Below are 21,828 nucleotides of genomic sequence, written 5' to 3'. Positions count from 1 at the left end.
ACACCATATAAAATGATGCGGGCCCACTTGTGCTATTTCTAGCAATCAGGTAATCTTACTTGAAAGCCGCGCCTTGGAGTTGTTCAGACGTCTCTTGCTCTCTGTTGTGCCAGGGGATAGCGTTCTTGCTCCACGCCAAGCTGTGCTGGTCAGCAGGACCTGGTACAGCGCCACTGGCGATGCTCTTCCTCCTGCCCCGGAGGGCATCCGGACCGGTGTCACAGGGCTGGTTGTCCAGCGCTGACCGGGCTGGGACAGGCTGGGACAAGAAAACCGGGGATGTTCAGGTGCTCAGCCAGCGAGGCTTTAAAAAAAAAAAGAAACGAGGAATGTCTGCCTACACAGAAGTTTTGGGTGCCTTTGCGCTCCAAGGTGAGGCAATTTTTAAATGCGTAGAGTCCCCCAAACACGGACAAGAAAATGAAAGTTGTTGCACCCTCAGCTACTATTACATAAATAAGCCCCAGAGCTTTACCTTACAGGCAAACTACAACGTTGGAAATGTACACAGCTAAAGCATGCACTGCTCAAACTCATATGGTCTTAAAAACCTGTATTTGAGATCACTTTTTTTTTAATTTCTTTTTTAAAAAAAGCCATTATGTGCAACCTTTGTGCTTCAAAAACCTTTAAGATACAAATCACAAGCAGATTCCTAGTGTTAAGCGAAAACAAACAAACAAAATAAACCCCAAAAACCCCACTGCCAGTTTAGTCAGTAGAGGTCAAGCTCCAGCTTGGAGGTGTCATACAGCCCTCAGGCGGTTTGCCTGCCTAACAAGGGAGGAGAAATACTTAGCAGAAAATGTCCCAGTAATCAAATAGCTGCGCCAGACAAGATCTGAGAGACTAAATATACCCAGAAGTGTGATCTGAACGTGAGAAGTAACACACTGGGTCAGATTACACTCACAGAAGGATAAATAAAGCCCACGGTTTGAGAGACAGTCCAGCCTTTGAAGCAGGTACAGGAGGCCTCCATGGATTAAAATTTTAAAAAAAGAAAAAAAAAAAAAAATCCATATTTGCTTTTATAGCAAAAAGTAAGTCCTGTTAGGGCTACAAAGCCTGCACCTAGGAATAGGCTGTTTTGGACTACGCACAAACACGAAGACTAGCCTGCGCCAGCTATCAGACGGGGAGGAGGTGCACAGCTGGACCCCGGCGCACCAGGATGAGCCAGGAGAGCTGGGGAAGGGCGGTGGGGGCACCTGAGCGGCAGTGCGAGTGATCCCTCTGTGTTCCAGCAACACCCAGACCTGTACGGATGAGAGGACCTTTCACAGAGAGCCAGGAATCCTCGTCGGGAGGATAGGGAGGGAAATTACACTGCTTACATCGTATGGAGGAAAATCCACAGCACTTAGCAACCAGCTCTGAGCTGCTACAGCAAAGATGATTTTAAAAAAAAAAAAATCAGGTGAAGGAGGGGGTGATCCCAGAAAGACAAATCAGTAGAAAACACAACAGCACAAGAATGAGCAGGTAATAGAAGGCAATGGCACTAAACTAGCTCGTGGAGCTGAGATACTGTGTTCACCATTCTGAAAACACTTACATAAAAATAAGCAGAAAATAAATGCTGCTGTGGTAACGTAACGCTGCATGTTTAGCTTTAGCATGTTTAGCTTTACTATATTCACCTTGTTTAAATTCTATGTTCCTTCAGCCAGGCATGTCATCCAGCAAGGACTTACTTTCTTTTTCTGTCAGAGGAAAAATGCTGTACTGGAAAAGCAGGCTAGTTTGGAAATGATTAAAAGCAACAAGAAAAAAAAAAAAACATTTTTTTCTTTTTTTTTTTCTTTTTTTTTTTAAAATTTTTCTTTTTACATCTTCCAAAGAAGACCCTTGGAAGTTAATGCATATAACCTCTCCTTTTTAAAGGGATGTCTTTGCAAAGAAGTAGCCAATTTTGTGAGGCAAGACAGAAATGTCTTCCTATGGGCTATAGTTGGAAGCCTTGAAAAATGTGTTCAAGAAACTTGGGATATGAGAGGGTCGTCTGATTGCCATAAGTAGAACGTCATGAAGTGCAAGCTGTACTTTATCTCATAAACTAATAAGAATATTTATATGTAATCCAGCAAAAAAGGCTGTGTATTGGAATTATAGGAAACAAGCAAAGAGTCCAAGATGGACAAGTTTCATAGTTTGAACAGCCAAATCAAAACAGAAGGCCAAGCACAGAGAGCACAAAGGGATACTCAGTTCAAAGCCTGACGCTGTAAACTGAGGAGGCCAGGCAGCTTGCTGCTGAGTGTCCATTTAATACAAGGACTGGCACTCAGAATATTTTAAAAAAAGAAAAAAGGGGGGGGGAGTGAGCTGGCCTCAAAGGTTTAACTCTGCTTTTGTTACCAGCGTTCTCTAAGTTCCTGTGTTTGTTTTGCTGGAGCATTTGTAGCCCACAGCGAGCTTCAGTCCCTTTGATCAAAATCAGCTTTAAAAGCATGCTCAGGGTTTGGGTCAGTCATTTAGATGCAAGCACTGACTACGATTCAGCCAACAAAAGAACAGTTAGGTGCAGGCCACCCATACAGCTTTTCATATTAATGAGCACAAATCCTTTAGTCTTGCAAACTGGGGTGTCTGTGTGGGATTTTTGCATCAACGGTCTGAAGCGCAATGCTCAGGAAGTCTATACAGCACTATGGTAATCAAGAGCACACATGGTGAGACATTTGGCATCTGGTCTATAGAAAAGCCTCGACCCCTACATTTCATTAGGGGACATGACAATTTCTTTTAGAGCTGCTAAGCCAGCTGGCCAAAAATTGTTCTTCTTTTCCCATCCACTGCACACTGACAGGGAAGTTAGTTAATTGAACAGAAATTCTCCCCATTATCTCTGAGCATCAAAGCAAAGAACTAAAAAAAAAAGGAATAAAAAAAATCATTTTGTGCCCCGGCTGATACGTTTTTCTAAGAGCTTTGTAAGATTGAGTCAACCAGTGCTATCAACATCAATTTTAACAAATATTTTTACTTCCAAAAGTATTGTGCTAAATCAAGAGCGCCACACATATCTACCTTCCACAAAGTGCAGGACAGCTGCTGCTGCGCAAAGGTAGGTGCCAGGGTCAGTACCCAAAGACAGTTACCCTTTACCTTCAAAATTGGTCCTGCCTTCCTGAGTGAGAATTTCAGGGGTTCATCTTTCAGAAGTCCTTGGAGCTTCTGTAGCTGAAACCTGGCTCTTGGCCCATGTGTGGATAACTCAGCTGCTGTGGAGCGCCGGTGAGCTTTCAGCTTGGTATCATCAAACGTAGTTTGCAGAATCCGGTTAGCAACTTCACAGGGCCAACAACAGAAAAACCAGGCAATAGAAACCAGTTAGATGGAAAAGATAAGTTTAGGCTGTGTGAACTAAAAAAAAAGTAGGCTAAAAGCCTCTATTGCAATCAAACAACCATTCACACAAGGATTCAACTGGAACAAATGATACAGGTTTTAGAATAATGGCTAGTGCCCACAAAGACAATCCACTGTCCTGTAGGCTCCCTATAACACTCTTGAAAGCAGAATTGACCCTGACTGCTTCCAAAAACATTTCTCTGTAAAAAGCACTTGAGAAGAACTGCACTAAGCAAGTGTTTTGGAAGTTACAGGGTAATGTGCAGCAGAAAAGTTGTAAAAGATGAAAGATTCTAGCAAGCACAATACTCTATTATTTTCTGCTTGTAAACATTCCAGTGAATCTCAGACAAATCTCTGGGCAAAAAGAAACACATGGCAAACTTTTCAAAATACTGTTTCATAACGAAATACAACTTTGTCTTCTACTGTTTGTGTGAGAACGTGAGGTTACACGCTGACCGCCTCACCAAGGCACGCTCCGGGCTGCTGTGATAGCGTGCAGATTTAACTGGCTCATCTCGGCCCCTCTCTGGACCAATTACCTGGTATTGCTTACAGTCCGAGAGGTAGCGTGTTGTCTGACCTTGGCAACAACAAAAGCTGATTGTCATCAGTCTTTATAAGGAAGATCAGGCAGCCAGCAGAGCTAGCTTTACAGAAGAATAAGCCAGGAAGGATCTATACCTCCCTATGGTCATATTTTACCATAGACAAAGGAACTAAGGCTAAGAAGTTGGGTAAATGGAGGGGTAAAATTGGAGTATGGCCAAGGTCTTGCATCCTAAGATGCCTCATTTGCTAGAGTACGAACAGTTTTGCTGTACATGGATCTCCTTGCTAAACCTCTTCGCATTCAAACTCCCTTCCTTGATGGCGGAACCGAACAAGCTTCGGGACCGTATGTCAGAGCTTCAAGTTAAAAGCTTTGTGATTAGTTAATTTTACAGATCCATTACCAGTCTCTGGGGCTGTTGTCATGAAGAGCTCAGGTGGCTTCTTGTAAAGATCAAAATCAATGTGCCGTTTGTCCCAACTCCATCTGTCTCGTGACAGCACTGGCTCCATGTTAGCATGCAGAGCATTCTCCTGCCATTTCTAAATGAAAATTGAATCCCTTTAAGAAGCCAGGCCAGAATCACCAGGGAGGATTAAATAAATTAGCCAGATTATTGGGTAGCAATCTAACAACCACCATAATAGAATCTCACCAAAGTCCAAACTTCACTACACGAGACTATTTCTCTCTGTAAGTAGTCTTTCAATTTGTTATGTATATTTGATACACATGAATAAGAACAAAAATCCATTTCATGAGCAAGCTGCTGATTAGTGCTGAGCTGTTACTTAACGTACAGGCACTTACAGTATCCTTGAGAAATACCTGGCAGGGGATTCAATTTCATATTTATGTCACATTTCTCTACAGTGATATAAGGGGTCTGATGCACCTTCCTGTATTTCATAGAGAGCTGCTAAACTCGCAGCTGAACGCGGACCATCCCTCCCGTCCACGTGACTCCGTGTCAGGATCCTCCTCCGCACAACGAGGCTGTGAGAGCGCAGACCCAATCCAAAACCTAACTAGTTAGTTACCTTATCCCAGCGGTAAGAAGTGGACTAGCTGTACAGAACTGCCAGAACAGAGAGAGCTATATATCGTCTCAAGTACAATCTTAAAGCATTGTGCTTTTAGAAAGCAGAAGCTGTCCTAGTACTTCTAAAAATACAATCATTAGTATTAAACTCTTGGGGCCAGGAGCTCAGGTGTCCTGAGGACGCAGGTGAGAGAAGCAGCACGTGCACTGGAATCATGGTAGGAATATCCATCATTGCAATTGTGAAACAGAGTTCAACTTCTTGTGGTCCTCTTACTACCCACTGCTGAAATACCAGTTAGGTTGTTTCGGACAAAACTACCTTTCCTAAGCTACAAATTAACTCCTGCTGTCTGTTGTTAGCCCTGTAACTGCTAAGTTTTAGGTGAAACAGTGAAAGTAAAAGATAGCTGAGTCAGTGCAGAAACTGTATGGAGATATTTTAGGAAACCGGAAGAACTCTAAAAACTTTTTTGCCTCCCAAGGGATGGTGTTACAAAAGATGGTCAAATTCTGTGTTTGAGAAGAAAACCAGAAATGGTTAAAGCAGCAATGTATCAAAACCAGACTGCTTCAGAATGGGATGCTAATAGCTTTCTGCTTTTGTTCCACCTTTGCTCAGGGTAAGATGTCAGCTCTCTTCCCCTTCTCAACCCATCAGTAGGTGCCAATGGTCAATACAACATACTAGTCAACCGCTAGTCCCACGCCAAGTATCACAGTCCCCCATTTATTTCAGTTCAGTAACTCTGGTGTCAGTCATCAGCTGCTGCACTGTAAGCGTGCTGACCCTTTCTCAGCTTGTCAGTTTTTGCTCCTGTACTGCCTAGTTCCCCTCCTCTTTTTTATCTCTTTGGCAAAAGGCACCAGTAATTATACCGTACTGGTTGGCTTCTGTTACTCTTGGTCCGTGAATCTTCTCTGCTCCTTCATGAGAAGATACATTCTCCAGCATCATGATCAGAAAAAAGCACTTTGTTTTCTCTAATCATGTCACTTCAGCTATACGCTAACCTTTTTAAGAAACTACTTTAATTTGTATGGAAAAAAAAAGTAAGATAAATAAAGCCTGAAAATTAAATGAACACGCATACATTCTTGCAAGATACGATACCGAGCCTCCAAGCATTCAGCTTGTTCCACCCCGTGCTGTGACTGCGTTCAATTAATTTGGTAGAATTTACTGATCCTGCACAAAAAAAACCTCTTCTATTCCCTTTATCTCCTCATTTTGCCAATTCTAATAACACCCAAATTTTCTTCCCAACAGCAGACTACATGTGCTTGAGCGTACACAATGCTGAAGACTGTTCAAAACAGGGAATTGTAAACTAGTCAGGTTGATGATCCAGTAAAATGGCAGAAAACTAGAAGCTAAATAGTAAAGAACAGGAGAAGGGAGAGAGGAGACAGGGCGGGAAGAAACTGATAGAGAACACAGTGGTGGAGAACAAACACCCCATACTACAAACCATAAATAAAAGACGGAGGAAAAATAAGCAGTGAGGGAATTTGGAAACACAAAGAAAGGCTACAATTAGATTGGCAACTCATGAAGAACAGCCTGGAATCCATTCATCATGGAATGCAATATTATGATTTTTCTGACACTAGACCCCACTTGTAAATGTAAAACAAAGAACTCTACAGTCCATTAATACCTATTAATATCCAATTAATATCCTATTAATATTGGCAAATGGGTTTTCTGTATGTGTTCAGGGTACAATTTGTGTATCCGAACAAAGTATCACCTGGGTGAGCTAGATGCCGACGCACCTAAATTGCAAATATAGGTGTCACCCTCAAAAGAGCTGCCTAGGCTGTACCCCTCAAAAGAGACTTCCATATGCTAAAGCAGTCTGCCTCTTTCAAGTCTCCCAAAATGCTTGAGTTCACTTTGGACTGTTCATTTAAGTTTTCTGTTACCTCACTTAACTCTTCCAGACGTGCCTCATCAGGCATCTGAGGGTGCAGGTTGCTTTCAATGCTGCTCTTAAATCCAGGAAATACAAATCCATCCGGTGACAGCCACATACTCTTGGATTTTGCAAAGGATTCCTTACAGGCAGCAACCACATCGACTGGGTCAAATGTGGCTGACAGATACTCATGACAATAAGTGAATCTGTTCTTTGGTTCCTACAAAAAAAAAGATTTTTTTGGTTTTTTTGTTAATGTGAATTCCCCTTTGCTGGGAGAGGAGCCCATAAGGTACAGAACCAGTATCATTTCTTTCCTTAAGACTGCAAGTAATCATAGATCAAAATTACACAAAATATATATCATTAAATATTAAAAAATGTTTTTAAATTTCATTCTATTATGAGCCAATGATGGATTTAACGACAAGTGGTATAATGGGATCTCTGTAAAATAATTACAGAAAGAAGTATCTTTAATATTATTTGTGCAAAAAGAGAACTGTAGTTCCCATCATGAACAGTTTTCACAGAGCTATAGTAATTTCCACTAGCCGATAGGAAAATAACATTTGTTATTAAGATTCCAGCCAGCCATCCAGACAAAAGCAGGTAACTGTGATTCTTCAAACGTTCTTCAAATCACTTATTACTGCATACACCAACACTGTGATTACTCGAATTCTCCCACTTACAAATATGTGGGACTCAGAACTGGAAATGACCCCCTAGGTTATCAAAGTCCGCAGTCAAAACGACAGCCCAAGTCATGCAGACAAGACAACTTGACTATAAGGGACAGCACCAAGAGCAGACTTTTACACCAGAGTACCTCTCAGACTGAGATCTTTTTGGATACCAACTTCCCTTCCTGTGCACTAACATGGGAGTTACTAGTGCAAACCTATTTAATTCATCTCTCTCTTTTCAGCACTACACACAGCAAGCAAAGATCTTCCAGTTACGTGTCTCAATTCACCTTTGCCATTTGCTGGCGAAGATGCTTCTTTGCAAGTTCTGCAGAATTCAGGCTCTGAGAGCTGTAGTTAAAGACAGACTTGCCATCAACAGGAGAAATCCTGAAAGCTTCAAACTTTGGCTTTTTCATCTTTCCTTTGAGTTGGCATACAGCACCAGTGTTAGCCTGCAAAGAGAGATTACATCCAAGTTCTGTCTGAATTGGTAATTCAGAGCGTTACAAAAAAGTTATAAACAAGCAAATGATTCTGCAAACATTAAAAAAAACAACTTTAACAAAACAAAAAAAAATCTATATATAGATATATTACACAACACCTCTTTGTCAATAAAATACTCCACAGAAGACTTTATTAAAAAAAAAGCACCATTTCACCTTGCATGACATTCTGCAAGACTAACGGCAGTAGGCTGGAGGCAAGCACTCACCAGAGAGTGACTTCTACTTACAGATCTAAACAGTTGTTCTGAGAGCTGATGTTGATTGTCTTCAAATGAAATAAGATTAGTTCTTTCATTTCTATGATTCCACTAACACCTCAGCAAATGCAGTGACATGGGAAACACCATTCGTTAGGACTCTTCAAATTTCTCTACTGACACAGTATAATTAAAAACCCTCATACCTTTTCATTGACTTAATGAAAGAGTAGAACGTCATTCTACTGTGTTTATGGTAATTATGGCTTTGAATTCAGACTCTGCCATAATAGGTAATTACAGCAAGAGAGTAAAATTGCATCTTGGATGTCACTGCCCTGTGACATCCACTTCCTTTTTTTTTTTTCTTCTTTTTTTTTTAAAAAAATCCAAAAGCCTGAAAGGTTACTTTACCTGCTATTAAAAAAGAATTTCATATTTTCTTTTCTGTAGAGGACCTCCCAGTTCCTCTATTATCCTCTTGATTCAAAAGCATGTGTAAAATGAAAACTGGTTAAAACCTGTACACTGGGAAGACTGCTAACTTTATACAAATAACAAAGTAACTCTACACTTAATTTATACAGAATGATTAGGCCTAAAAGGTCTGCTGCTCTCATCCTCCTATGATGTTACAAATGCACCAGGAACAATTACTTAAGATAGTCGTCTTTTCTAGCCTCATGTAATAGTCCTTTATCAACATACTGGCTGAAAAAGGAAATACTTAGGAGTTAAATTTCTTTCAATATCTCCAAGACAGTACCCTTATACTGTACATATATATAAGGAACACAGATTTCCACATATCAGGCGAAACCTCTTTGTATTAAAATATATACAGGAAAAAACATTCAGAACTATTCTTCACAAACCACAGGATGGCTAGAGTCCTCAACTAAGCAATATACTCCAAAAACCAATTCAGACTCCCAGGAAATATGCGGGATACCCCTTCTTCGATGTCTATATTAACAGGAAAGGGTTTAGTTTCAACGCGTTTCCCCTTAGGCAACAGAAGGGTAGATGGACGCTGGTAATAAGCCAGCAGAGGTTCTAAAATTCTTCACCATTTCCTTAAAGCTCAGCTCAGCTCTGTCTGCAACTGCTGGTTTTATTTAGTCAAGAATAAACGCATTCTGGTTGCCCAAAGGCAAGCAGGTCTTTCACACTGCGGGAGAAGAAAGCACAATTTTCACATAAGCTTAGTTGGCTTGGACCCCCGCAAGCATCTGAAGCCTGGATGACATGCTAAAGCACAATGGGGGAGCTATGGAGAAGAAAGAAACAAAGAAAAATAGGAACCAAACCCAAAAAGAAATTACAAGTCCTTTAAATAATCAGTTTCCTTACCGCTCGCACAGTGTCTCCTCTGTTCACCTGTAAGCACTAGAATTGTTTTCCCCTTTGAGAAGCAATTACATTTGCAATTGAACTTTTGCAAAATAAAATTACCCTGCACTTTTTTTTGTAATGTTTGCACAATACCTACAAACACTTTTAAGTCTAATGAGTCATTGTTTCAGGAGAAGAAGGAGGTGTTGATTAAGGATATAAATTTTGCAACTATTAGGCTTGCCTCTCGCATATCGCAAACTACTCACCCCAACATGGTTTCTTTCAAAAGATATTTTGTCTGCTCTTTCTTTCTTCTGCTGCACACACATTTCATTGCAGTTATCTAACGAAGAATATACTGCCTGTTTCACTCTGCTAACTTTTCCTGGTACTGTATAATCATCAGAGGAAACTGAGAGTAAAGGAGGTTTCTGAGTGAAGAGATCCTCATCAGTTAGGGGAACTCCATACTCGTGACTCAAGACTCTGATCATCTCTGCTGAGGGCAGCAGATCCCCATGAATTACATCCCTCAACCTCTTACTGTGACAGAGGTAACTGAGCCTACAAATAGACATCAACATTTTATTAGTTTACAAAAACTTTACTCCACCAAATCGTTACAGTTAATATTACTGTGGAAAAACTATACAACCTTCTTGAAACATCTATTTATTAAAAGTTCAGGTCAGTTCATGTATGCTGGTGTTTAGCAGCAATAAAGAAAATTAGCAGTTTAATAAACCTACTAGGAATATTCTAGGAGTGCTGCTGACACTAGATTTAGCTGCAAGTTAATGATTAGTTGCTGAATTTCTCTAGCCTCTGGCTGGAAAGGCAATAAAGCAGTCCCTTCATGCACACTGGTTCTAGTGTATGACCCATATTTATGTTGAACACCCACTAAAATCCATCCTGCCTTACGCCTCGTTCTGATCAAATTTCATTCTATATGCTATTCGTGACAACGCTTACCTCACATCTGATTTCATTCACTAAATTTGGCCTGCAAAGCCTAGTGTTAACACAAAAGCGGTTCTAAATATATGACAGCTATTGAACACCATACACATTTTGTATACATGCACTGAAATTCAATTCTCAGCCTCTCTGGCTCAGGCCACAGCAGAAGCCACAAAATAAAGTGACTTCCCTCATAGCCAAACATAGTATTGCGATTCTTTGCTAAAACTGGAAATCTGTTAACTCATTTATCACATAACTATTCTTTATTTGGGGAGAGTAACTTTGCAAAGTACTGTAAAAGAATTCAATTGTAAAATTATTGCAACATTACTTTCTTACCATTACTTCTGAATACGTACAACTGATAAATAACATTAATTTCAAAGTTGCATCAGCATTAATGACACAAATTGAGTTTATATCGGTATCTTAAAAATTAAATTGGCCATTGTGCATATGGATCATGTGCATTAGTTTTTCTAGAGTTAAAATTCATTTTCTGGCTAATTCTAGGAGAAGGAAATCTATCAGGAAGCAGCAGTTTCTGTTGTGCACACATTAAACCAGGGACTGACTACAGCAAACCAAAACCCAATAAAACAGGAGTTCTAAAATTTAGAGACTTCTCTTGAACACAGTTCACAGTCTGTATACTCCAGTGAAGAATTTATTTGTATTTCTCTGAATAATTAGAGACACAGCAGAATGAGGGCATGGCAAAAAGGACTCACACCCAGCACCCGGCAGACAAGATTCACTCATCTGTGACGGTGGGTTGCTGAAAAGAGCTGGTGTCTAGAAAGACGTTGTCTCAGCCACTAAAGATGCTTTTACTGAGGCTCTCTCTGATTTTATAGCAATGAGTACTATCAAGAATAGTAATCGTTCCTGCAGCTTCCCTTGTCTCTAGTGGAAAAATAACCCCCTGCGTTTAAAATTATTCCAGTCATCCCGAAACCTTCACTTTCACTGCAGGAACCTGAGCTGCAGCTATCTAGCAAGTTGTGCACAGCAGCCAACCTGCTGATTTAATTTTCTTTTTTTTAGACAGGAGATACTACTAATAAAATGGCACAAGAAAATTAACTACCAAGTACCTAAAATATGCGGTATTACATTATTTTCTACCTCAAACATTGCCAGCACGTAGCTAAAGGAAGAAAAGTATTTACCAACCATTGTTGAAGAAAAAAATAAAAAGAGAAAAAGGACTTTTAAGGACATCACAGTGATGGCCACCAGTCACTTTCATACCGTATTCTTTTCCTCACCATCTCACAGAATAAACATGAAACAAGTTACAGACACGTGAAGAAGTACCCAAGTTGCATGCAGATCATTAGAATGAATATACTTCAGAACTTTAAGTGTAAAGGCCTGGCTCTTCATTAGCTTAATGAAGTTAAGTTTCATTAGTCATCAGCAAATAAACAGTCCTTGAACCTGAATGGGTCAGCCAACAAGGGGAAACAGAGAGGTACACTAAACCAGCCTGTAAGTCAGAGGTGTACTGCGTTCATTTTTCAGCAACTGCCTTGACATATGCAAAATAAAACTTGTAGTAGATGGGTAATCCGTATGTAATATACATTATTGAGTATGTTTTACCAAAAAGCAAGCATGTGGGAGGGCAAGGGGGGAAGGCTTCTAGGAGATTATGTGCATATTATTGCACATTAACAAGAATTTTTTACGAAATCAGACTGATGTCTAGGAGACATTCACTCTTTCTTGTCTAAGGACTAAATGTCCCCTTTCATTTCAAATAAGCTTTACAGGATTTCAGTTCAGAAGTTAATCTAAACAAGCCAGCCTATTTCCAGCAAGAAAGAAAGCAATCATGGTTCATTTCTGCTTTCTAAATCCAAGTTGCTTATATCACAGATGGACGGTACCTTTTTCCACCTCTCAACAGATGTGTCTTAATTTACAAATAAACAAAAAAACACGCAAAGAAATTTTTTCATAGATGAGTAAAATATATAGATAGACAGAGATGTATGCACATAAGACTTCGCTCACTTTCTTTTTCTTTAATCCATCTCATGAGATGTAATGTCAGAGATGCTTTAAGGCAAACAGCTGTGAATACCTGCATGCTGACAAAGTGAGCAACCTGGCAGAGATCCAGCAATAAATCATGCACCAAAACCCCCAAACAAAAAGCCAGGAAAAGGAAACGTATTCTCCCAACTCTTGCAAAACTCTTCCCTTCTCTAGTTTCCTTAGGAAAACTGGTTTTCGAATTCCTCACTTAGTTCAAGTGACTTTCTGGATCTATCAAGTCCTATTTGGCCTCCTCCTTTACTCCATCTCCTTTACTCCAGAGAAGTAAACCCTTCCCAGCTGATGCTTCTGACACCGGAATCTTCTCTTCCTTCAATTTGTATTATGTTCAGATATTTTCTGATATACTATCCTACTGATACACCTCTCTCCTCTTCCTTACAAAGTATAAATTCCTGCCCAAACCAAAAGCGGGCTCACCAATATCCAGTTACCACTACATCAGCAGTTAGAAACCCATGTTCTTCTGTCTTACCACACCTGATCTAAAATCTGACTTATCCATCAGGCCCACAGACTGCTTTCATCACAGAAAAGATATCCAAGGGTATTATTTTTTGTATCAAATATTCACTCTGCTTTGCTAACATTTAACTTCTTAATTTCTTGGCTATGAACCTGGACGAGTCATACCTGGACAAGGCTTGGAAACATGCCCAAGGAACCATACCTCTGACATAAAGCAGAGGCTGTTTTGTTATAGTGAAGAGGGGCTTGCAGAGGCAGAAATGATAAAAGATAGCTTCCAGGTCTGTATACAGGCGTTGATGGAAAGACAGTTGAGAGTTGTATAGTATTTCCAGTTGTCCATCTTCATGTCTGTAAGTCCTGCAACAAAGTACCCCAATGACAAGGTTAAAACAACCAGCCCGTATCTCAGGTTTCCTCAGTTCTGTAGTATAATTACTCTCTCTCATGAAACTGCTTTGCTTTTGTCCTTCAGATGGAACCTCTTACTCTACAGCCTTCACTTCACATGAACTGTTCTAAAAAATTAGTTTGGACAAAATTACAAAGAAAATATCAAAACTCTCATGACATAACTGTTTTCTTTTTAAGTCGCACGGCAAACATTTGAAAGGAAGCTCACTTCAGGTTCATCGGTGTTGTGCCCCTTACCAGCCTTATTATAGCTGCAAAAGTATTATATAATTATATACAAATACCAAAATTAATATTGCAACAGTAAAACAAAGCTTCAATTTAGGTTATAGGCGAGCACTGACAAGAGGCAACTTTTCATGCAATAAATAATTTCAGTAACTGCCATGAAGTGACTTGCATCAAAAACAAATAAAATCAAACAAAACAACAAACCACCACAGGAAAGCTTTAACAACATGCTACAGTGCTGGAAAAAAAATCAATATTTTTTAAGCATGAAATTTGAGGGAAACATTCACTTTGAATTTGTCACATTTTCCCTTAAACTCAAAGCAAGAAACAGCTTGAAGTCCAGCTTCCTCATGGTGACTATTTTTGTTTTAGATCCCGTGGAGTATTTTTTGTTATTAGTCAGAAATGGCAGATTATAGTGTTGTTTCCACAAACCAAGCAGCAGCTTAACAAAAAAAGTACATGTTGCCATCTTCCTCCTTTTAACTTTACATGGATGATCTATGGTGTAATGTGATAAAGATGAGAAGATTATGTCTCAAGTGAAGCAGCCACTGGGACTCATATCCACTAAAAACGCACAGAAAGCATCAGCTGTGTACTTGCCCATGTATCTTTGTATAGAAAGGGATGGGGGAGGTATAAATCAAATTAAAATCTCTGAATCTAATGAAATAACTGATGAAAAACCTCAAACTCTCTTACCTTTCAAAGTGTTTATCCCATAGTTTCTTGATTGCTTTGTCTTTTAATCCCTCCAAGACAAAGAGATGAGTTGCTCCATCCAATAAGTGAAAACCAGTAACAATATCCAACTCAGAAACTTTCTCAACTGTGGTTTTCAGTTTTAATGCAGCAAGAGCCATTCCAATTAAGTGTACAGGAGAGCAGTCCAGCTGGAGGGCTTTAGCATTGATTTCTGTAATCTCTTCCACCAAATCATGTAATAACGATGAATTACTGTAGTCAAAAATGTAGATTATACAACCATATGGGCAATTTGTGACTTGAGCATCAGCAATTTCTGCATGCATTCCCAATGGCAGAGCTATTTCCACTCTTACTTTCAAAAGCGAGTCTGATTCTAGATAATGTCCCATGGGTAGCAGGGAAGAACTACTCACTGATTCTGTTATTTTCTCATTTTTATCCTCCTCACTGAAAGCAGCTGTATTTGGAGCTGAACAGTTACGGATGGGAGCACTGACAGCCAAGTACTTTTTACCCAACAATAAATCAGTTAGACTGACTTTAGCTACCCCATGTGGATGCCACACTTCGTTCTTCGTAAAAGAATTACAGATTGTGGATTTGCGAGCAAGGAAGCTCACCTTACCCACTTTTTCATCAGCTTCATCCTCCCCAAACAAACACGGCTTTTTTGTGTTGTTTTCCATCTTTCTATCCCGGTCATGAACTTCAATCTCCAAAGGTGGACCTCTAAGATACCTCTGTAATTCCCCAGGTTTCATCGTCCCTGTTAGAAGTACATTAACATCCTTAAAGTAGACATGAGTTCCATGGATTTGTCCACGAGTTCGATGAGATGGGAAGTTGTGAAATTTGTATTCGCAGTAGGTGGGAACACACAATCTCTAAAGAACAAAAACCGGGGAGAAACAGATATTTGTAGCGTTAACCTTTTTCCTTTAACCTCGCAGAACAATCAGCTTTTCTAGCAGATAAGGTACTGGAGACGTACTTCATGGTGCAAATTATGGTCTTCCAAGGCAGCAGAGAGGCCATTCTCCACGCCTGGATCCGGGGTTTGGGGAAGATACTGCCCCCTTCGTTTGCCTGCCCTCAACTTTGTTGACTTTCCAAGTATGTCAGAAAAACTCTCTTTGTTTCTAGATCATTAAAGGAGCATGCTGGGGACTGCAATAGCTCCTAGACCTTTTTTGTTTCTCCCTATGCATTCATCTGTAGGATTTGAGGCCTAAAATAAATGCCTATAGCTAGAAGTCAGGAAATTCAGCAAGTATCCAGAGACACTGTATGGAATGGACTGCATGAGCTCCATTACTAGCCATCTGTTCACAAATCTGGGGAAGCAAATAGGGGGATTCACTCCATAACACTTGTTGCAGTTCCTCCATGTAAGCGTCCATCAGCATTACGGCAGCCTGCACGCAGTGGAGGCTACCTGTCAAGGACTATCCTGACGATTCCAAATTTGAAACAGTTCGTTATTTCATACAGCACCCCACTTGGCAAGGGAAACAAAGTCAAAACAACTGTGGTCACTCTGCAGATTGCATTAGAAACTACAGAGTGGTTTTGTCTCCATCAGTTAATACGTTGCACAGTTATTGACATTTTTTCCCCTGTTTCTCTTCATAAATGCTAAGTCAATTCGCCTAGTCTGCCACAAGCCTTGCAGTGTAAAACTCCACCACAGAAGGATATGCGCCATTATAAAGTTCCTGACATAATATTATTAAACTCTTTTCACAAAAACAACAACAAAACATCCTACTAATGTTAAGGATCAGGCTGATGCAACTTTGACCAGATCCTTCATATACTATTCCCTTATAATTCCACCTCAGCCGAGGATCAAGAAAATAGCTCCTGAAATCAAAGGTCTTTGACCTTAATTTCATTTTCACATCAACCACATGTAATACTTAGAAAAGAGCCTTTTTAAAATAGCATTTCTTTAAGCCTAAAAATGCAACCATTTACAAGCGGACATATTTTCTGACTCATCTCTCAAAATTTACAAATATAAGACCAGAAACTTTAAAATATATTCTCACCAATATAGAACTTTTTTTGTGCACAGCATTTTTTAAGATGTAAAACATTCACTTTTTTTTTGAAGTTAAATACTATTTTTACCCCAGGAATAAAAGTTGTTCTAAAGAGCAAGTCAACACGTACTGACTTGTCAGCAAGTTGTTGCAAACAATATAGCGCTGTGACTGAACTAGATCTTCTCTGGCTTACTCAAGATCCACTGCTCAGAAGTCAAAATGGGATGACTATATACAAATTATTGCCCTCGGAAAACACAAGGATTTCTGTTTTGCTGCCCGTGCCTATGATAACATAGGCACTAATCTGGCCACATGTTTTTCAGGAAATATGTTAGTCATATTCTCCAATTTTGCTACTAATAAGGAAAGTTATCTTTAAAACCATGTCCATATTTTAAGCAAAGCTACTTGAGGGTAACAAGGAAATTCTTTCAGAAAGAAGTAGTGGTATCTGTTACCTGCAGCACTTCTATTGGTACAGGTGTGTTTGGGAGGCAGGTAGCCGAATTAATCCTTATAATCAGTGGGTTCAATTCATGTCTTTGTCTTTCAGACAGAAGAGGTGTTTCCACAGTGAAAGTCACATAAGCATCTAAAACATTAGGATTGTTTTCTGCCAGACGACTGATCACTGATTTTTCTCCTTTTTAAACATACAAGATTAAACACTTAGAGAAGCAATCCCATCAAGGCACCCATATTTGATGCAATTAATTACAAATCTCCACTGACTTTGTATTAAAATAAAACAAAAGTATGTTTTAACTGCTTCAAATATTATTTATCTTTTACAGTAAGGAAGAAAATAGTCCCCAAAGCAGTGTCAGAATGCTTACTTGGGCTAACTGCTGAAAGCACACAGAAGTTTATTTGTTTGAAGCTGTAAATATACAGTTTGCATAAACACAAAAATTAAAGCCGTTTAGAGACTTTCCATCATAACTAAACTCTTCGTTAAAGGTAAAAAAAAGCACCTTTAAACAAACTGGCTTCTCTGCAAGCAGCTGTGCCACATCCATACACAGCAGCTGAGTTCCATGCTGCATGACATACCGCTATTTCTGTCTGCGTGGACAGAACAAAGGGGAGATTTAACTCACTACACACAAAAATAGGACAACATATATTAATAAAGAATTTTAATCTAGTAACAGGCAGAAAACCACAGAAATATCCCACTCTACTCTGACCAATATCCCACTTTCAACACGTTCTGAACCAAAGAACTTAGCTGTACATGCTGATGGAGAACTACGATGCAGTTAGTTTTGACATCCTGCCCTTCAGAGCACACAGACTTCTGAACATACGTCAGCCTCCCCCAGATCAAACCCAAAATCCCAAATCTTTCTTAAGCAGCCAGCTTCTATCTAGAACACGAAATTCCCCAGGGATCTTTCAAGACAGTTTCCACCCGGCAGACCCACCAGCACAGGGGTCTCAGAGGAGACATGGAGCACAGCCAGCATGCCGCTCTCACCCTGCCCCTTCCCAAGAGAGTGATACCTGAGAGGAGAGGCATGAGATCTAACTGCAGTGACGCAATGCCGTATTTCTTTGCCATAGTAGCATCAATGCTTCTTTTAGGATCCAAACCTCTTCTACCTGTTGATGGAAGGCAGGGTTGGACTGAGTAGGAAGGAGGAAACATTTTGTTGCAATTAATCAAAGAAATAATTTAGAATTTACTGCAGTAGGTGGCATAATTCAGTATCGGCCTTAGAAAAAGATGTCGATTATACACTTTAACACCAACTTAGGCTAGTATTTCAACATGGTCAAATTTCCATTGCACAGTCCACTATATTACATATAGAATCCCTACTTTAAAAGAAAGTTAAATTTGCAACAGCAAGCATTAGAAGTTCATGGAATTACCAAAATAAAAGTTATCTTTGCCACCTTACTATTCTTTCCTTGTATATATGCATTACAACACATACATGCTACTTTTTGTGATACGTATTCTATTGTTTCCAGAAACCTGTATTTTACAACTTCACATCTACAAAACAGGAATATTGTCATTCCTTTACCTCACAAAGAAACCATGAAGATAAACTCATTAATATTTGTCATCTTCTTAGAGGCTGAGTAATTATTCCCGAAATTCCTTTCGCCCAGATCCAGTCTTTACCCAACCAGTAAAAGCACAGTCAGTCCCAGCCTCAAGTATTTAAATCCCAGCTTCAGACGTTTTGTCCAATCAGTTAATTAAGCGAGCACAGAATTTCAGCACAAGTAGTCTAAGTTTGACAAAAAATGTAGCAAGTGAACACAGCAACTTAAAAGAACAACTGTAGAAATATTACTGCTGCTGGTCCTGGTTTATTATTATTCCTACAATAAAAGGAGTGGCAGAATATTTTAAGGACAAATTTAACACTCAAATGGAAGGAAAGAGAGGCATGCAATGTATTACTAAAGTTTTATCTTTTAATAGCAATAGTAACGTGACAAGAAATGTTAACAGTACCAAAATGACACCGGTGAAAAAACAGTCCACTCTGAACTTAAGCAAAATGATAACCCACGTAGAGAACTCCCTACAAAGTGCGTAACTGTTTATCAAAAGCGTGTAAATGAAAAGTTCCAACTGCCTGAATTTTGAAAGAAATAGCGTGTGCAAGTTTGAGAGATAACTCTGTAGAACTGATCACATAAGTCACAGGTCTCCAGAGTCATGGGAAAGAAAGCCCAAACCAGAGCCACAAGGTAAACAGAGCGATGTGGTTCAGGCTTAAGCTCTTCAAACATACCCCTGGGCTGCAACCTGGGCTGCCTACCACCATCTGCATGCACACAGGAGGGCTCCAAAATGCCTACCTGTTTCTTTGCATGCCCTGTTTTGCATTAGTGTTACTACTCTTCAAAAGGTCTGTCCGTAAAAGCAGGAGCACCAGACTCTGCCACAGTGGAGAGCAACAGAAAACAGTTGTCAAATAAAGATTTGGTTGACACTGTCGGTGCATTCACTTACTTTGATAGAACAACACTACAACTGAATGTTATCATTCATGCCCGGTGATGCTTATTGATAAGCAAATGTACTTTTCATGACGTGTACTGGGAGCAACGTGTACCGAACCCTGCGATGTCATGTTAGTTTTTGGTCAGACAAGCACGCTGTTTAACAACATGGGTGAGTTAAACGCTCTAGGGTCCGTTGTTGCAGTGATCATCATCTCCTCCCGTCTTTCATAGGGCCTTAGTCAATTGTAAGCTACAGATGAGAGAGCAAAATATCACTCAGTGGGGCTGTGGTTTTTCATTTAACATAACGAACAAGCACTGGAAATAAAAATGGACTGTAAACCACAGATCAAAACCTGGCCTGTAGTGGAAAAAGCGATGCAAGTGATATGAAACAACAGCTTGATAATTTCGCAGTTGGAATAGTTGTTATAGCTCCAACATTACTCTAACTGTTTCACAAATTTCATCATTGTTCACCCAAGTCCCTTGCAAATATCCATCCCTTCACCCCGGAACACTCCAAGTGGTAGAAAAGAACCATCATCATCCCTGCTCCACACTACTAGCTAAGGAAACTGAAAAAGAAAGTTTTATTAGCTGCTGAAGAAACAGAAGGCTCGTGGCAGAGCCAGGACTAAAGCACAGGTCCCGTAACTCTTACTTCTTTGTTTTAACCTTGAATTCTTTAAAACAATAATAAAATAAAATAAAATAAAATAAAAAAAAGAAGATAACCTGAATTCTATATCTACCTTTTCAAATCTAGTCCATAATTCCATCCAGAACTTACCATTCCTGGTGGCTGTTTTGTCTGCTTTATATCTCAGAATTCCCACATTATCATTTGTTTTCTCAGTTTCTTTTGAAGTTGAATTAACTGGCCGACCAGCAACTGCTTTCTGCTTCAGAAGTTGGGTCTTACCCACAGAACTGTTTTTTGCAAATATCACACTTCTGAAAACATTAAAAAGATTTGAGTTATGTAAGAAATATGGCAAATATGGCCATGCTAGTGATTCCAATCAAACAATTTTTTTTTCAAAAAAAAATTTCAAGTCTAAAAGAGCTCAACTGCCAGAATATAAATGTAAAGGACATCAAGAAAGGATATCAACAGGATACATGGTCCTTCTCTTTTGAGTAAGAGACCAAGTACGTACCTGAAGAAATGCATAAAGTAAAACACCTTGTAGTACATACTATACTACCTACTTAAGAGATTTTTCTGTACATCTGCTTTGCTTTTTGAGGAAAGAGAAGTATGTCTGTTCTATTACTGTTCACATTTGGTATACACTCTAACACAATTACAGATAGACCAGAAATCTAGAAAAAATACAGTTTTGCTCTATTATAGGAGCAATTGCCTTCTTAGGAGGAAAATGCAGCTAGGAATGCTGTCACTTAGTTTCAGCATCAATAAGCTTCCCAAACTTCGTAATACCAGCCACTGCTGTAAATGGTTCTTCACAAGACATCACACATTTTATTCCCTAAAGTACATACATTCCTTACAAATTTGACATATTATTACTGCTAAAAGATTAATATTAATCAGAAACAACAGAAAAGGCTGTTTAACACAGACGAATCTCACTGCATTTTAGATCTCCTAAAAAACCAATTTTGTTGTCCCTGTCTTCAGATTGTAGCTGGAGGGCAGCAGTACAAGATAAATCACAGCAAAATTGTTTTATCTGTGAAGAACGCATTCAGCCCTAAAGATTCCTCATAATGGGGTGACAGAATTGGTGGTAGAATTTTACATGCAGTTCAAGGATGTCTGTCCAAGAAATTTTTACATCAGTAGTCACAAAAACTGGTCCCTGTTTTCCTTAGCTTTACAGGCATGATTTATAATAATAGCAGTTTGAAAAGAAAGGCATTTGATGATGTTTTGAGAGGTACAATGTTTAATAATGAAATAACTATAGTTCAATATATGTAGACGGATGCATGCAGCCTACTCTTTTACCCACATATTATGACATTAATTTATTTTTAGGACTTTAATTTAACAAACATTTTATTGCTAGTAACATACACTACAAGAACTCCATGTCGTCTAGCCATGGGACACGAAGTACAACTCTCCCTGCCTACTCCCCCATAGCTTCTCACAATGGTTACTTCAAGGATTTCTGGTGCTGAGTATTGTCTTCAGATTATCATATTCAATCTACAGCATTTTCTCTCAGATTTATTAATATGTGCAACATCTTCCCTTTATCCTTGGCATTAAATCTTTCAAACATCCTTTCCTCCTCCTCCTCCTCCCAGGAATTTTAATCTCAGAGGTCTAAATTCTTCAGCTGCTTCACAGACATT

General features: G+C 39.4%; 1 protein-coding gene across 1 annotated transcript in view; it reads right to left on the bottom strand.

Moving 5' to 3' along the window:
• Window positions 1-21,828, bottom strand: part of CFAP92 (cilia and flagella associated protein 92 (putative)) — a 36,780-nt gene that overhangs the window by 3,295 nt on the left and 11,657 nt on the right. The window contains exons 7-17 of the mRNA XM_075159408.1: window positions 20,291-20,454; window positions 18,031-18,129; window positions 16,983-17,167; window positions 14,468-15,357; window positions 13,280-13,474; window positions 9,880-10,177; window positions 7,857-8,021; window positions 6,885-7,097; window positions 4,317-4,455; window positions 3,112-3,293; window positions 60-259 (exon numbers count right to left, since the gene is read on the bottom strand). Coding sequence (XP_075015509.1) covers window positions 60-259; window positions 3,112-3,293; window positions 4,317-4,455; window positions 6,885-7,097; window positions 7,857-8,021; window positions 9,880-10,177; window positions 13,280-13,474; window positions 14,468-15,357; window positions 16,983-17,167; window positions 18,031-18,129; window positions 20,291-20,454 — 2,730 coding nt within the window. The remainder of the gene's footprint in view (window positions 1-59; window positions 260-3,111; window positions 3,294-4,316; window positions 4,456-6,884; window positions 7,098-7,856; window positions 8,022-9,879; window positions 10,178-13,279; window positions 13,475-14,467; window positions 15,358-16,982; window positions 17,168-18,030; window positions 18,130-20,290; window positions 20,455-21,828) is intronic.

This window comes from Calonectris borealis, chromosome 10 (assembly GCF_964195595.1).
Source record: "Calonectris borealis chromosome 10, bCalBor7.hap1.2, whole genome shotgun sequence".
In the NCBI taxonomy this organism is placed as follows: domain Eukaryota; kingdom Metazoa; phylum Chordata; class Aves; order Procellariiformes; family Procellariidae; genus Calonectris; species Calonectris borealis.
The sequence above is the reverse complement of the archived record's forward strand: the minus strand, read 5'-3'. Positions and strand labels throughout refer to the sequence as shown.